The sequence below is a fragment of the Myotis brandtii genome, unplaced genomic scaffold (genome assembly GCF_000412655.1).
Source record: "Myotis brandtii unplaced genomic scaffold, ASM41265v1 scaffold520, whole genome shotgun sequence".
Classification (NCBI taxonomy): Eukaryota; Metazoa; Chordata; class Mammalia; order Chiroptera; family Vespertilionidae; genus Myotis; species Myotis brandtii.
The window spans coordinates 917,733-936,263 of NW_005369827.1; the positions used below are offsets into that span (position 1 = coordinate 917,733).

At 39.5% G+C, this 18,531-nt stretch overlaps 1 protein-coding gene and 1 long non-coding RNA gene across 2 annotated transcripts in view; both read right to left on the reverse strand.

Annotated features, from left to right (window-relative positions):
• The window catches only part of SMIM14 (small integral membrane protein 14), a 43,214-nt gene that overhangs the window by 12,876 nt on the left and 11,807 nt on the right, over positions 1-18,531 (reverse strand). The window contains exons 2-3 of the mRNA XM_005877447.2: positions 14,692-14,801; positions 1,929-1,977 (exon numbers count right to left, since the gene is read on the reverse strand). Of these exons, the coding sequence (XP_005877509.2) occupies positions 1,929-1,977; positions 14,692-14,801 (159 nt within the window). The remainder of the gene's footprint in view (positions 1-1,928; positions 1,978-14,691; positions 14,802-18,531) is intronic.
• On the reverse strand, positions 5,733-6,511 carry LOC106728016. The gene is made up of 2 exons (XR_001364247.1): positions 6,131-6,511; positions 5,733-5,886 (listed from the first exon to the last, which is right to left on the reverse strand). It is a non-coding gene; the product is annotated as an uncharacterized LOC106728016 (long non-coding RNA).

Sequence of the window (18,531 nt, forward strand, 5' to 3'; positions counted from 1 at the left end):
CTCTCATCGATGTTTCTAACTCTCTATCCCTCTCCCTTCCTCTCTGTAAAAAATCAATAAAATATATTAAAAAAAATAAACTCCTGAAGGAAAGGGAGCTTGTTTAAAAAAATAATAATAAAATAAAATAAATTAAGGAAGTGAAAATTTCACTCACAGAAATAAGAGTGTATCTGTTTACAGGTGGGGCTGGCTCAAAGGTCACAAATACCACAAATGTAATAAACACTAGTTTTCCTGTAAGTTCAGTAAGATTACTTTCAACTAGAAGAACAAGTTTTAGCTTTACCTGCTGAGTCAAAAAACTGAGTTGCTTATCAGAAGGCATAATGCAGATTAATAAATGCTATTAAAGAAGCAACATAAAGAAAGGTGAAGTGAGAGAACCACCACTCATCATCCTAACAACTTAACACATCTGCACAGTACCATTACCTTCTCTCCAGAGGCATAAAATGCTTACCCTGTCGCACCAATGGACTACGTTTTGACAAAATTCTTACTTTGGACGAGGCACTGAACCAGCTCCTATAAGTTGTTATATTTATAGAATTTGATGAAACACCCAGTACACACCACAAGAACAACAATTAATCATGTAATAACAAGCCCCTTTATAAAAGTACTTTACTGTGATTTGTTTTACTTCATATACATAATAAAGTGGAGCTCAGCTTCAGAGATGGTTAAATATAAACAACTATCCTATAAATAAACGCAATTTAGCATTATGTCAAAAGCCCTAAAATGTGCATACAAAGGATGTTTAAGTATTACTTATAAGGGCAAAAGAAGTTAATCCTCAATTGAGACTATTTTTTCAAAGAGGGCGAAAGGGAGGGAGGGAGGAAGGGAGGAGAAAGAGAGAGAGAAACAAGGATGTGAGAGACACACATCAATTGGTTGCCTCCCAACCAGGGTTGGAAATTGAACCTGCCACCCAGGTATGTGCGCTTGACTGGGAATTGAACCCGTGACCCTTAGGTGCATGGGCCGTTGTTCTAATCACTGAGAATACTGGCCAGAGCAGTTGGTAAATATTTTTAATATAGATATATACTGATATTTTCATAATACAGTAGTGAAAAACAATACCAAGTGATCCCCCTTTTATAAGTGTATATGAAACCTAATTGTGTACTGTGAATGTCATGCTTCCATTCTTTAACTGTTGAATTAATATAGCACAAGACTGGACTGACTTAAATGTTAGTTATCAGTTCCCCCAAAGTATCCTTCAAGTTATTTCTGTCCTGAAAGAAAAGATACTTAACATAATGGCCACCAAGTCTGTCAGCTGCATTCCCATGCAGGATCCACCTTCCTGCTGAATCTCAGTGTTTTGTCACCACTGAGCATAAAGACACAGACAGAAACCTTCCCACTGCTCATTCCTCTTGGGAATGCTAATGTCAGAACCAAAGGAATGACTGCACAGGCTCCCAAAGCTTCCAAACCTTGGGAAAGAATGGCCTGTTCCTTTACTCAGAAGTTCTCAGAGCTGCCAATGGATGAAAATAGATGCTAAGCAAAGAGCAAGGGTTTGAACTAGCAGCCTCAACGTTCCAGTTCAACCAGCCAAAAGTGCCCTGTTACACATATATTTGCCAAGAAAAGGCCCGGAAGGGTTTACACCAAGTTAGTCAACAGTGGTTATCTTTTAGTATTCTTGACGTTTTTCCTTTTCTTTTTTCTTCTTTGTGAATTTTCTTCAATGAACAGGATTTGTTTTTGAGGCAAAAAAAACAAACAAACACAAAACCATACAATTTTTTCAGTTAGAGATGAAATATTTAAGTAGAAATACATTACTGAGGACCATTTTCTTAAAGAACAAACCAAGAGTAATTTCTGACAAATATGCCCAGTCATCTGGCCTCTAATTCTGCCCTCAATGCCAAGCCTCCTCCTGTCCCATCGTTACTTACATTCTTGGAGACATTCTGTGTCTGTGCAGTAGGACTGGGACTGCCTCAACTACAATGAATAAGAAGAAAGGAAAGTTAGCCGTTGGACTTCATCAAAAATGGATACTATTCATTAGAATGGTCATGTTTTGTTTTTTAATGAATGCTACCACAGTGTATATCGTATCTTCAAAATCAGATATAAATGCAGAACACATTGAGGGGCTGTTCTGTTTGGGGGGATTTTTCCTACTTAAAGTAATTTTCAAATATACTGTGATCTACCACAATTCACCTATTTAAGTTAAGGAATTAGAAAATGCACACCTATGACAGGAACTCCTGCTCCCATATGTCATTAGACTTCCCAAAGAGTTACAGGAGAGGAGAGGGGCTTATTTCTCCTGGTTGTCACTGAGGGTGGGATTCTTATGATATCCTGAGAAAAGGAATTTTTTGAGACTCTCACAGGAGAATGAAATGATTTTTATTTGTGCAGAATTAAATTTCTGAGTTTTCAAAGTCCCATTTCCCTGTCATGTGGTACTGGTCCACAGTAACTAAATTTTACTTCAATGTTCATTTAAATTGAGTTTGCTTCACCTTAAAAAATTTTAACCCCACTCCAAAACAAAAACAACAACAACAAAAACACACATAAATGAGAAAGAATGAATTCATGGCCTCAGGAGGTCTGATTAAATGGTTATATTTAAAACTTGGTTACCCATGGATGAAACATTTTACTTTTATGGACTAGATTCAGGAAAGGGGGGGAAAGTCCTGCCTGTTTGTGCAAATAAACCTGCTCAAAATTATCACTAATATTTTCTTAAACCAAACTCCAAAACCAACAACAAAAAAGTTCTTTCAAATCAATGAATAAGTGCCCAGTCAATGTCCTCTCTGACCAGACCTCACACAGCTCACAGTCATAACGTTGGTATGAAAATATCTGAGTGTAAGACTCGTATGGCTTTCCTCAAAACATACATACAGAAAAGTATCCATTTATCTGACAAATATATATTTTAAATTTTTTGAAAAGTTGATTTGAGAGAGAGAGAGAGAGAGAGAGAGAGAGAAAAGGGAGAGAAACATCAACTTGTTGTTCCACTTATTTATGCATTCATTGGTTGATTCTCGTATGTGTTCTAAACAGTCACTGAACCCACAACCTCGGTGCATTGGACAACGCTCTAACCAACTAAGCTACCCAGCCGGGGCCTATCTGAAAAAAATTTAACAAGTGCCTTTTATGTGCATTTTGTTAAAATAAGGTTTTCAGATTTTAAAAGTCTATTTGCTATTTGTTTTCAAATTCCTCAGGAATTCATGTCAACTTTATTTGCAACAACTCAATTCACTGCCAGCTTAAAATCAAGCTATTTTTTTAAAATATATTTCTTTATTGATTTCAGAGAGGAAGGGAGAAGGAGAGAGATAGAAACATCAATGATGAGAGAGAATCACTGATCGGCTGCCTCCTGCACACCCCACACCGGGGATGGAGCCCGCAACCCAGGCATGTGCCCTTGGCCGGAATCGAACCTGGGACCCTTCAGTCCGCAGGCTGACGCTCTATCCACTGAGCCAAGCCGGCTAGGGCAAAATCAAGCTATTTTTGAAAATGAAGATGGAAAATAGATGTGCCCAGTTTAAAATATTCTAAATCAAGCATGTCAAACTCACAGCACAAATATTTTTGTGGCCCAGCCAATATAATAGTATGTAAGAAACATTTTAATAAAAATTTCGTAGCTTAATTTTTACAATATCCTGAAATACATAATTATTAATAACGAACTACAACGTTTGCTAATGACTGATTACTATAATCGTGCTGCATTAATTTCCCTTACGTACTGGCGCACCATTTCTCTACACTAATACTAGCAGCGAATATTTTAGCAGCTGATTGCCAAATAAACAATTGTCATTAGTCTTGTACTGACTTGTTTGGTGTGTACAACAGGAAATATTTCACTTTCAGAGACAAGAAAAATAGGTTTATTTGTGTTACGCTTATTAACTTGTGCAATTATTCAGTGTCTGGTAAGTTAATGTTCAAGAAAAAATATTAGTTTTTATTAAAATGTTCTATTGTTTTATGTTAACGATTACTCATTTATTTCAGCCCTTTGTATTCAGAATGTCTCTATCAAAATAAACCTACGTTTCTATGAAAATTGAAGCTTTTGTTTTTTTGTGGCCCACATAAACTTAAACCTTGTTTATTTGGCCCGTCTTAGCCTTTGAGTTTGACATGCTTGTTCAAAATGGTCATCAATGTCAGGTCATGGATTTCAATTTGGGATTTAGGAAACATAGCCATATAAATAGACTCTACATTATGGATTTGAAGATGTGGTAGAGAATCTCACATAGAAAATAAAAACATAAAGTCTCTTAAAACAAACAAACAAACAAAACAGGCCAGCCGGAGTGGCTCAGTAGTTGAGAATTGACCAATGAACCAGGAGGTCACAGTTCAATTCCCAGCAAGGCACATGCGGGATTGTGGACTTAATCCCTAATAGAGGGCATGTAGGAGGCAGCAATCGATGATTCTCATCATTGATGTTTCTATCTCTCTCTCCGTCTCCCTTCCAATCTCTGAAATAAATAAAAACATATTAAAACAGTGACTTTTAAAAATTTTCCTACATTCCGATGTTGCTCAGTATGTTCTAGTAGTTAGTCGGAATAGAGCAGTAAGCAAAATACACAAAATCCCACCATCCAATAACCATTTTGTTAACATTTTGGTTAAATGTGTTCCAGACATACATTTTTGTAATATATATATGCATGTACACATAATTTTATAAAATAGAACACTTCATGTTATTTTGCTACCTTTTTGCCATACTCAACAACTAGTTGCAAATCTTTTAATGCCCAAACCCAATTCTATATAACTTTTAATGCTGCGCAGTATTCCATTTAATTGCATCATTCCCAAATTTGTATATGAAAACAATGCTGCCCAGCTGGCGTGGCTCAGTGGTTACAGTTCAATTCCTGGTCAGGGCACATGTCCCGGTTCTGGGCTCCATACCCAGTGGGGGGCGTGCAGGAGGCAGCTGAGCAATGATTCTCTCTCATCATTGATGTTTCTCTCTCTCTCTGATGTTTCTTTCTCTCTCTCTCTCTCTCTCTCTCTCTCTCTCTCTCTCTCTCTCTCTCTCCCACACACACACACACCCCCCTTCTGACAAAAGAAAAACAATGCTATGGTGAATGTTCCTATAAATACATTCCTGCATACTTCATCTTTTTAGGATAAGGCATATAAAAATTACTAGAATACTAAAGGTATGTGCATTTTAAGTTTTGATACACTTTCCCCAATTACAGGTTAATTTTATTTTTACTTTTTGATTAATCCTCACCCAAGGATATTTTTCCACTCATTTTTAGAGAGAGTGGAAGGGAGAGGAAGAGACAGAGAGAAACATCAATGTGAGAGAGATACATCAAATTGATTGCCTCCTGCACACACCCCAACCAGGGCCAGGGAACCTGTAACCGAGGTACGTGCCCTTTACCGGAATCGAACCTGGGACCCTACAGTCCCCAGGCTGATACTCTATCCACTGAACCAAACTGGCTAGGACAACAGGAGGGGAATTTTTTTTGTCCTGCCCCCCAGTGCAAGAATTTTTGTACACGGGCCTCTAGTATGTTATAATACATCATATTATAATATTATGTGATATTCATTATGTTATTTATAATTCATATATTATACATACATATTATACTATACAATAATATAAATATGATATTAAAATGTGTATTTCTCTCACACACACACACAAAAAATCAGGCTGCTCTACGTGTGCCACTCATGACAGAAGCCCTTTTTTTAGGAGGGGAATTTTAAAGAAATGACAAAGTACATTCAATTCAAGTATTTCTGCATAATCACACCACTGCAGAAGTTCAGTGTTTCAACTGGGAGATCAGCTAAAACCTAATATTTCTTTCTTTTTTTTTTTAAAAATATATTTTATTGACTTTTTACAGAGAGGAAGGGAGAGGGATAGTTAGAAATATCGATGAGAGAGAAACATTGATCAGCTGCCTCCTGCACACCCCCTACTGGGGATGTGCCCGCAGCCAAGGTACATGCCCTTGACCGGAATCGAACCCAGGACCTTTCAGTCCGCAGGCCGACGCTCTGTTCACTGAGCCAAACCGGTTAGGGCAGCTAAAACCTAATATTTCTGAGCACATTTAGTCCTTAATGATTAAGCAGCATCTCTACATATTTTCCTACAACATTAACAAACATAATTTTGATGGACCACAATAATCACATTTAAGCCTCAAGGCTTCAAATAATCAGGTAAAGGCAAGACTGAATATTTTGAAAATATTTTTTAAATGTCTAACACTAATAGGCTGGGCTGCTTTGACCATATGACATGCACATACTTTCCCTAATCCTACAAAATACTATCTGAATTTGAGTTAATTAACTGAACCAAAAATCATCACACAATTTATGGGCACTGGTAAGATAATAGTACAATTTATATACTACACCCATATGGTACAGTTTGTTTTTATTATATATAAAGACATATACATAAATACATAGGTATATGAAAGTCCACAAACTTAATGCAACCTCCAGCCAAGCAAGCAATTGAGGTCATGAGGTGGGATGGAGGGAGGGGGTGTGGGCAATAGGGAGAGGGACTTTGATATTTTGCTCTATATTTCTGTATCGCTTCATGTGATAATAATTTAGATATTCACCTATTTTATGTGTTATTAAAAAGAAAGGCCAAAAAAAAGACACACATACATAAAAAAATGAGCCTGACTTTGATTTGCTGTTTTGGACTGAATGTGTGGTCTCCTCAAAATTTGTATGTTGAAATCCTCACCCCCTATTGGGAGATGGGAACTTTCAGTGGTGATTAGGTCATGAGGGTGGAGCCATCATGAGTGGGATTAGTGGTTTTATAAAAGAGCCCCCAGAATGCTCTCTCACCCTCTTCCCACCAACTGAGGATGCAACAAGAAAGTGTCCCGGAAGAGGGTTCTCACCAGAACCCAACCAGGCTGGCACCCTGATATTGGATTTCCAGCCCAGAACTATGAGAAATACATTTCTGTTTATAATCAGCCTGAACTAAGATATTGCTAATATACAAAGATATATGAAGTGGGGGGGGGGGAGTTGTAGAAATGTATACATACTATAATCTCTCCTATGTAAAACAATTTTCTAGAAAGATATACATGGCAGGTTATATTTTCTAAAAATAGCCATAGCACTATTACCAGTCACACAGTCTTCCAGAATCTTGCTACTCCCCATCAAGAAATGAAGTCTATTTCCCCTGCTCTTGAACCCAAGAGCAAGCTTGTGACTGTTACAACCATGAGTTTAGCAGAAGTGTTGTATGTATGTGACTTAGGCTACATCATAACAAGTTGCCAGCTGCAGCCTGGTTCTCTTCCTCCCCAATCCTCTTCGGAACAAAGCCACAATGCTGTGATGAAGCCACACAGCCACTTGAAAGGACCATATGTAGGTGTTCTTGCTGACAGTACTAGGTAGGGTTTCAGCCGCCCATCAGCATCAACTGCCAGACAGTGAGTGAGCAAAAGCCTCCAGATGTTTCCGGCTCCCAGCCTGAGTCTTCCAGCTAAGAATCCAGATGCTGTACAACAGATAAACCACCTCCATTGCGCTCTGTATGAACTCCTGACACACAGTTTGTGAACTCCATAAAAGGTAGTTTTATGCCATTAAGTTTTGGGATACTTTTTTATATAGCCATAATAACTGGAACAATATAAAAGAAACTGTTAATAGGTCAAATTTGATAAAGTGGCAATAAGGAGTTGGGGAACTCAGGTAGACTTTTTGTCTTTCCCTTTCTACATTTAGCACTGTGTGAATTTTGTGCCATGAGGACACACAATAGTTATCCTATCTAATAATAGACAAACATGGTAATTGACCGTACCTTTGCTACGCCTCCCATTGGCTAATCAGCGTGATATGCAAATTAACCACCAACAAAGATGGCGGCTAATTTGCATACTGCAGGCAGGGTGGGACAGCACCATCCCGCCTGCCCTGCCGCCATCCGGGCCTGCTATCTGCAACCCGTGTGCGACCCAACCTGGGGCAGCCGGGCGGGGCAGCAGCGATTCGCCGGCCCACCCGGGCGTCCCGTGTGCGACCCGACACAGAGCAGCGGGGCGGGACAGCGTGGCTCCTATGTCACCCCAGCTTCCTCATCACAGCTCCCTTGGGGGCCTAAGCCTTTAGTCGGCATCCCCTGAGGGCTCCCTGGCTGCCAGAAGGAGTGGGCCTAAGTCGACAGGTGGACATCCCCAAGGGGTCCTGGACTGCAAATGGGCGCAGGCCGGGCTGAGGGACCCCCCCCCCGAGTGCACAAATTTTTGTGCACCGGGCCTCTAGTCTTTTAAATAAAACAAACTCTACTGCAGGAAGAGTATCTAGTCTTCCATTGCCTGGATGACAGTGATTAAAAACATTAAGATTTAAGAAAGAAGTCTGTAGGGAGCAGCTATAGGGTTAAGCCTTGGCAAAGCCACAAACAAGTCACAGCTTAGAGGGCACAGCCCTCTTAGCATAATTAGGCTTGACCTTATGAGCTCCCTAGATCTTACCTGGATAGCTAATGGGCTGAGGGAGATGCAGCAAGTGCTGCCAAAACAAGTGAAACTCACAAGAACATTGTAACTATGGTGACCACTACCTTGTTTACCTCTGGCTATAAAATAAAGGCTCAGCTTGCTGTCTGGATCTCTCTTTGTGGCCTCAGCCAGGCACTAGACCCAGCTTATTCTCTTTGTCTGTCTTTTCTACATCCTTTGCTGCGCCCCCTCCCGACGCCCCCAGGCTTACCGAACCCTTGGCTGTGCTGGCACGGCTCCAAAGTCCAATAAAATTTCCTTTACTGACTAAAATAAAGACTGTAAGTTGATCATATGATTAAAAAGACTTTGTAGCAACATGGAAAATGCTAAATACTATTATTGAGTTGGGGGAAAGTATACAAATATATATTTGTTAGAAAGATCTGGGAAAATGCATACCAAATTCATCTAGAGAAGCAGGAAATAAGCCAATTTGGAGAAGTGACAGAGGAGTTGTCTTACTTTTAATAGATTGGTTGCTTTTTGTCAAAAGAGCATATTCATATATGGTTTATATCAATTATTATATTTTACAAAAATTAAAATATAGTAGTAGTAGATATATTTGCTAGATAGAGAGGTTTCTTAAGATTTTCAGGCCCACATCTTCTTCCAGGTAAAAGCCAATAGGTCTTTAATATGACTTCTTTAAGTACAGAAAACATTAGTCACAATTCACAGGGCTGTCAGGCCATATAGAGTAATCTGTCCAAGGATCTCCCAGATCACATGCTTATAGTACTTTAATACGGAAACAAATTTAAGTAAATTAAAGATGTAGAAGTTTAAATTACACTATTTAGATTAGAGCTGAAATAAAGCTCAAAACAAACAAGCAAAAATAAAAAAAGGATTATCTGCATTCCAAATCTTAGATTACAACAGAGAATAGGAAAAACAGAGCATAATTCAAGTTCACACATTTCTAAATCCATCAGTTCTCTCTTTCTGAAACACCTATCATTATAGAAGAAACTATATACCAAGAGACAGCCAGTCAGGAAAACATGAGAAGGAGGTGGTGGCAAGGGAGTAGGAAAGGATGAAGCCAGAATAAGTTTACAAATGGCTTCAATGGAAATGGGGGAAAAAAAAAAAAAAAGCCCCTCTCCAGGCAGTTTGTATGGTTTAAGGAAATATGAATATTTTAAAACAACAAAAAAAAACTAGCCCAATTGGCATGGCTCAGTGGTTGAATATGAACCAGGAGGTCATGGTTCAATTCCCTGTCAGGGCACATGCCCGGGTTGCAGTCTCCATCCCCAGCATGGGGCGTGCAGGAGGCAGCCGATCAATGATTCTCTCTCATCACTGATGTTTCTATCTCTCTCTCTTCCTCTCTGAAATAATTTTTAAAAAAATAAAAATAAATAAAAAACCCAAAACTAGATACAGTAATTATAAATACCTCTTTTTTTTGAAAAACAAAAAAGAGTACTGACTTCAGATGGGGGACAAAAAATACTAGACAACATAAAAGAATAACTTATAATTAGATTATGGTTTTATGTTGGCATCTTACTACATATTCTACATCACTGAATATCCTTATTTTTATCACTACGTATATTCCCATATTAAGTCAAGTAATAAAACACAGAATTATATGTAACATGACAAATACCTAATTTTAATTGAGACAGACTTACTATATATTCATATCTACCTCCTTTGAGTCCTATTAGGCAGTATTTGAAGAGTATCAGACTAAGAAAAATATCTGTAATGTCAGATAATACCTCCATTTTTTTTAAATTTTTTTTTTTATTGATTTTTTACAGAGAGGAAGGGAGAGGGATAGAGAGTTAGAAACATCAATGAGAGAGAAACATCGATCAGCCGCCTCCTGCACGCCCCCTACTGGGGATGTGCCTGCAACCAAGGTACATGCCCTTGACCAGAATCGAACCTGGGACCCTTCAGTCCGCAGGCCGACGCTCTATCCACTGAGCCAAACCGGTCAGGGCTATACCTCCATTTTTTTTAACATATTTTTTTTATTGATTTCAGAGAGGAAGGGAGAGGGAGAGAGAGATAGAAACATCAATGATGAGAAAGAATCATCGATTGGCTGCCTCCTGCATACCCCACACTAGGGATTGGGGCCGCAACCGGGGCATGTGCCCTGACCGGGAATTGAACCATGACCTCCTGGTTCATAGGTTGATGCTCAACCACTGAGCCATGCCGGCTGGGCAATACCTCCACTTTTAATGTTTTTGGACATTCCTGAGACAAACAGAAACATACATGCACCCAGCAAAATACTACTGCATTAAGAACAGTCTAACACTTGTGTAACTCAGTGATATAATTAAATCACAGGAAGGAGACATGCCAAGAGAGTAAGTAAAGCTTTGTCACCAGCACCCCAAATTGGGCATTTTTTGTACTGCAGTGTTATCAACCTTGAACTTAAATGCTGTTTATAATGTATCATTTTAAAACATTCCTATAAATATAATCAGAGATACAATCATTTACTTGAAAGTCCATATTCCAGATAGACAATACAATGAATGAAAATCAGATTATATTCTTTGTTCTGGTACAACTCACTTTAAGTAATCAAAACGTATATAAGTACTGATGAGGCAGTAGAGAAGAGTCTGAATTGCTATTTGTATCACTGAGCCTTAGGAGACATACACATTTTTTCTATTTTTATATGTATGTTTTACATTCTGATGAGAAAAAATTCTACCAGTTTAGAAATTAAAAGAAGGTCAAAGAAGAGAAGAAAATCTTATTAGAATTATTGAAAAGCCAAACATTGTAAAATATAGTATTTTCTTTTCAAATCACCTAAGAGTACATTCAAGAATTTTATTCTCCAGTGGAAAAAGTCTGTAATTACAAATTTTTGTATATAACTGTACTGCTTTTAATACCTTTGAAGGTGCTTACAGTTTTCTTTTTAAATTAATTATTTGAATAGACAATACATTCACACAGCCTTTTGTTTTGTTTTGCAGGTTTTTTTTGTTTTTGTTAAACCTCATCCAAGGATATTTTTCCCTGGATTTTTAGAAAGTGGAAGGGTAGGGGAGAAACATCCATGTGATAGAAACATTGATTGGTTGCCTCCTACATGCACCCTGACCAGAGCCAGGAATTGAGCTTGCCACTGAGGTATGTGCCCTTAACCAGAATCAAATGCAGGACCCTTCAATCCGCAGTCCAAAGCTCTATCCACTGAGTCAAACCGGCTAGGGCAGTGGTCAGCAAACTCATTAGTCAACAGAGCCAAATATCAACAGTACAATGATTGAAATTTCTTTTGAGAGCCAAATTTTTTAAACTTAAACTATATAGGTAGGTACGTTGTTATTAACTTAATTAGGGTACTCCTAAGGCTTAGGAAGAGCCACACTCAAGGGGCCAAAGAGCCACATGTGGCTCGCGAGCTGCAGTTTGCCGACCAGGGGCTAGGGCATATTCACAACTTTTTAAACATCCTATATAATAAAAGCCTAATATACTAACTGTCTGGTCGTCCAATCAATCAAAGCGTAATATGCTAATGATATGCTAAGGCCATTCAACCGCTCGCTATAATGTGCATTGACCACCAGGGGGCAGACAGTTGACCAGTCAACCAGTCGTTATGACGTGCACTGACCAGCAGGGGGCAGATGCTCCGACTGGTAGGTTAGCTTGCTGCTGGAGTCTGGCTGATTGGGACTGAGCGAGAAGGGCCGGATACACCCTGGAGCCTTCCTGTAGGTCCCTCCCCAGCTGGCCAACCACCCATGCTCCTCCCTGGCCCCAATCATGCACTGGTGGGGTCCCTCGGCCTGGCCTGCATCCTCCTGCAATCCAGGACCCCTCGGGGGATGTTGGAGAGCCGGTTTTGGCCCAATCCCGCAGGCCAGGCCAAGGGAACCCACTGGTGCACGAACTCATGCACTGGGCCTCTAGTAAAAATACAATGAAGAGTCTTTCTCCTCCTACTTTCTCCTATCCTTCCACTGCCCCTTTGGTTTTTCTTTTTTTCTTTTCTCTTCTCTTTCTTTCTTTTTTTACATCCCAGGACTTATTTACTTATTTTTAAATTTATCTTTGTTGTTGAAAGTATTACAGATGTTCCCCCCTTTTTTCCCCTATTGACCCTCTCCTCCCCACTCCCACCCCCACACCAGGCTTTCATGGCACTGTTGTCTGTGTCCATGGGTTATGCACATATTGATTTCAAATATAGTGCTTTTTAAATGCCTGAAGGAGATCAACAGGCAGTGGAGCAGAGCATGGTACTAAAGAAGCAGGGCAGGGCCTGGAGCTAAGCTGTCAGATTGTGCATCCCCTGCCACCCTCTAGTCAACTCCAACACCTGGGAAAAGTGACTTAACCTCTCTTATCTCAGTTTCCTCATTTGTGAAAGGAAAACCTACATTAGATGCTTTCTATGGACTTAAAATAGTACCCAACTTCCTTCAAACTCTCCCCAATGTAACTGTTAGGAGTCTGAGGTATATCCCTTGGAACCGCTTCTATGCACTTACAAACATATACTGACCTGCACACCTCTCTCTCTAACCTGCAAAGGCATCCCTATGGCTTTCACTAGCATTTCTCAGATACTTCTAAAACACTTCTTTTTGTATTTCTAGTAGTTTTTGCATTCTCTGTTGTTCAGGACATAACAACAGAGTTGATGAACTGGGTTCTTTTGGTCAATATACTAGTAATTCCCGTGTCCCATTTCATTGTTTTGGCTTTGAATTATGTTTTGTCTGAGATTTAGAGTATCACATTCTTTTGAGACAGCTTTTCCCCACTCCTTTATCATTTATCAAAAATAGATCATTTTGGCTGCTGTAGTGAGACTGAACCTGAGGAGAGTCAGGTATGGCAAGAGGAGACCTATAAGAAGGCCAATTTCAATAATCCAGGCAAGAGATGATTATAGATTAGACCAGGATGTTGCACTGAAGGTGTGAGAAATGGCTGGATTCTGGATATATTTTTAAGGATATGTTTTGAGCTTAAAGGATTTGTTTCTGCATTAGCTATGGGGTTGGAAGAGTAAAAGATGACCTAAAAGTTGTTCCTAATATCACAGTAACTAGAAAAAATGTTTGCCTTATATTTGAATTTAGAAATAAAAATTATCAGCTCTTTAACTTCATGAATACACAGGAGAAAATATTTTTTAAAATATTCTTTCCTCAGACTCATCTATTTTTATATCAAGTTATCACAGATATGACATTGCCATTATATTTCTATATCCACAAGAGTAAGATTTAATTTATAAGTTCTTAGTTTATTGCTTTCCCTCTAATGCATTCTTGAGGATCATATGTCTTAATATATGCTGATTCTAAAAGAAATATCATTTACAAGAAATACACTTCTGATCACTATATATAGATACCGAGTCAGCAGAAAACCTTATTAACTACCAACAATTCAAATATTTGAGCAAATGTTGGTGCCTGCCTTTAACTGGCCAATGACAATATACCTCTGTACAAGAGTATTCTAAAACAACAAAATGTTATAATGTATAACATAACAATATGCTTTATTGTTAATAATGGTTAACTTTCTCCTTTTGTACATAAAAAGTATAATGCATAAATAGCCCCATATTTAAGCTTATAGGTTAGGGAAATCTTAAAAACACCACAATTCAAACCTCCTTCAAAGTCTATAGACTACTATCCAAACAAAGTATGTTGGTCAGAAATCTGCCTCTGTTAAATAATTTGGATTTTGAAATGCTTTACATAGAGATTTTTATTGGCATGCCATTTGAAGGAGTAGGATTTGAACTATATCATTAACAGAAACTGACTTCACAGCAATTTATCAGGTAAACAAGCTCCATATAGCTAATAACTATAGGCAGAATGTTACCCAACAATGATGGGGAATTTCACTAACATAAATAAAGAAATTTGTTTTTATCTTTAATAAAATAATTGCTGGTAAGTATTTTAACCATAACTTAAACCACTGTGGAATTTCAATTAGGAAATAATTTTAGTGACCATCAGATGAAAATCTTTCCATAACATTTTCACAAAAACAGAGCAGAAGCAGTACAGTTCAGTTCTGAATAGGACTGTCCTGTTCATCTCACCAGATTGATCAGCCTTCTCATCGCATGCTCATGAGAGCAAACACATTCACAGGGATCGAATCCTCCTTCTGCCATGATTACCCAGCTTGATTTAACTTGACTGTTTAAATCTAGGAGAAAGGAAAAAATATTGTAAGACTACCATTCAGAGTTATTTTTCTCTTGAGCTATGAAAATTTCATATATTGTACAATTCAAAATAGTCCTTTTTAGTTCATATTTATTAATAACCTATATCTATGAATTTAGTACTAATATTATATGAATTTTATGCCAGATAGCTTACTCGGTTAGAATGTCATCCCGATACACCATGATTATGGGTTCAAATCTTGGTCAGGGCACATACGAGAATCAATGAATGCATAAATAAGTGGAAAAACAAATAGAAGTTTCTCTCTCAAATCAATAAATAAGGGGAAAAATTTTAATGGTAATGCTAAGTGTTCATCCCCGTGGTTCTGATTAAATAAATGATAGTGTAAGTACATCCTTTACAGCTGCTGAAAAGTATGAGGCAGATTTCTATGTGATGATTTGGGGAAATACCAAGTTAATACTGAGATGAAATCCAGTTGTAGAACAAGCAGGGCAACCTACTTCCCATCTGTTTTCTGAAGTAAGGGGAGGTAGGGATTGAAAGGGTAAGTGGCGTTAGAGACAACCTGAGCTGAACAGCCTAACTCTCCAGAAGTAGGAAACACCAAATATCAATTCTGACTACTTCCTAGTTCTGCCTGAGGCCACTCTGTGTCCACACCTTTCTTTGAAAATTGATTAGCCTTCATGTTAGAGAACTGACTATATATATCCAACACAGAAAACCCTGAAAGTAAATATAATCCACCCTTATACATAAAGTTACCCTTGAAAGCCTGTTTCTCAACTGTCTTTTCAAATTGTCCATAAGGAAAAAAAAGGGCTCAGACTGCTGGTGTGATATAAGCAAGTGTCCACTTACAAATACTGGTCCTTCCTTCCTCCCTATCTGTGCCTCCCTAGGCCAATAAAATGTCAGTTAAAATGAAAGGATATTTTACTAAGATTTTTAAAAATGAAATTCAAATACTAAAGAGTTTAATACCGCCCTAGCCGGTTTGGCTCAGTGGATAGAGTGTCGGCCTGAGGACTGAAGGGTCCCAGGTTCAAATCTGGTCAAGGGCACATGGCCGGGTTGCGGGCTCAACCCCCGGTTGAGGGTGTACAGGAGGCAGCTGATCAATGATTCTCTCTCATCATTGATGTTTCTATCTCTCCCTCTCCCTTTCTCTCTGAAATCAATAAAAATTTAAAAATAAATAAATAAATAAAGGGCTTAATACCTATCCAGTTCTGGAGCCTCTAAACACAGAAATGCTAAGAAAGTACAGTAGGTCCTCCAGTAACAGTTTTGTTATGATGTTGAGAAGAAAAAAATTGATCCCCAGCAGGGCCCACTGTCTGTCTGGAGTCTGCAACTTCTCCCCATGTCTCCATAGGTTTCCTCCCACATCCCACCGATGTGCATGTCATGTGAACTGGAGTGTCTACATTTTCCCAGTCTGAGTGTGTGTGTGTGTGTGTGTGTGTGTGTGTCCGTCCCTGAGATGGAAGGGTGTCCTGTCCAGGGTGGGTTCCAGCCTTGCACCCTGAGCTGTGGGGAGAGGCTCTGGACACACACCATCCTGAAGTGGAATAAGCGGGCTAGAAACTAAAATTATCTTATTTGTTTTTATTCATCTTTCTTTTTTTAAAAAAGTCTATTTTTATTGATATCAGAGAGGAAGAGAGAGGGAAAGAGAATCCATCATAGAAACATCAATGATGAGAGAGAATCATTGATCGGCTACCTCCTGTACACCCCCTACTGGGGACCTAGCCATGTGCCCTTGACTAGAATCGAACCCAGGACCCTTCAGTCCACAGGCCGACGCTCTATCCACTAAGCCAAACCAGCCAGGGCTATTCATCTTTCTTAAATGTCTGTATAGCTCACATTTATTTCAATGTTTACTAATAGAAGTGTTTTGGGTCTTTATATAGTAGTTTGGTCATGTTTCTGTGACCAGAAATATGCCATAGGAACTTAACTCTTATTTATATGTTAGCCTATGGTAAAATTGGTTTCTTATACATCACTTCGCTGACAGGCACAGTTTCCAAGAACCCATCAATGATATTAAGTGAGGAATTACTGTACTAGCAAACTGACTTTTATAAAGAAAGGGAGACGTGTTTTTATCACCCATTTAAAAAAAATTTATTTTAAACCCACACAGTTTAAGGGCAGGAACCCATCTTAGTCATCAGTCTGTCTGTAAACACCTCCCTCATTGAGTAAGCCACAGGGATGAATAAATATTTACTGACTTTTGCCAAGGTTTACTTTCTCTGTGTCTATATATGCCAGGAGCACATAAATCAACTAGAATTTTAAAGTATACATAAGTTTTAATTAGCCTCTCCAGTAAAATAAGAAAAAAATATTCATAAATAGGACATTCCTCAATAGTGTTACTCTTCTATGGAATTTTCTTCATGTAAATTTGAGCTGTTTTAAGTATTATTCAGTTTTCAGTTAAGAGTATCCACTTAATAGTACTTGTTTTTAAAAAAAATAGAATGGAAACAGTTCTTTTGGCTAGGACCTCAGCACACCAGCAGCTAAGCAAAAAACTTAACCAATCCCACCCCACATTTAAATCCCTTGATGTCCAGAGACATTAAGAAGCTACTCCTTAAAAAAAAAAGAGAGAGAGAAAAAAAAAAAAAAAAGAAGCTACTCCATCCAGGGCAAGACCGAACTGAGTTACTCAATCAGAATCCCAGTAAATCAGCCTAGAAGAGGCCTTGGACAGAAAGTAATCTAAAACAATGCTTTTGCCCTGGCCTGTGTGGCTCAGTTGGTAAGTACAGAAGACAGACAATCGATGTTTCTCTCTCACGCACAGGAGGCAGCTGACTAATGTTTCTCTCTCATATCAGTATTTCTCTCCCTCTCCCTTCCTCTCTCTCTAAAATTAATAAAAAACATTTAAATAAATAAATAAATAAATAAATAAATAAATAAATAAATAAATAATTGAATGCATGCAATGCTTTTGCCTTTCACATTTCAGAGGAGTGTTCACCTCCCTAACATATATCCCTAATGTAAGAACAATCCTACATAATAAAAGGCTAATATGCAAATAGACCAAGCGCCCAACAACCAAACAACCAGTCGCTATGATGTGCGCTGACCACCACGGGGCGCGAGTGGAACATGGTGGGCATCAGCAGCAGGTGGCAAAGCGTGGAACATGGTGGGTGTTGGCCGCGGCGTGATGGTGGAGCAGGTGAGCGGGGGCGCCAGACCAAGCCGGAGCACTGGTCGCTGTCATCGAGGCAAGCCTCTGGTGGTTACTGAAAATTCTTTGCTCCTGCGCACTGCGGATCCGCCTGGCGCTCACACCTGCTGCCGGCACTGGCCCCTCTCGCACTCACTGCCGGTGCCGGAGCCACTGCTTGCACCCGCTGCCGGCACCTGGCGCCGGCCCTGATCACTTGGCACCATCAGCGGGTGGGAGCAGTAGCTGCTGGCCCCCATCGCCCCTCAGGGCTTCTCCACCTCCCCCTGGTCCTGAGGGGCGATTGGGGCCAGCAGCTGCCTCTCACACCCACTGCCGGCAACGGTCCCACTCACACCCATTGCCAGTGCTGGCCCCGCTCACACCCGCAGCCGGTGCTGGAGCCACCTCTCACACCTGCTGCCGGCACCCGGCACTGGTCCTGCTCACTCGGCACAGTGAGCGGCGGCTGCTGGCCCCGATCGCCCCTGAGGGCTTCTCCACCTCCCCTTGCTCCTGAGGGGCAATCGGG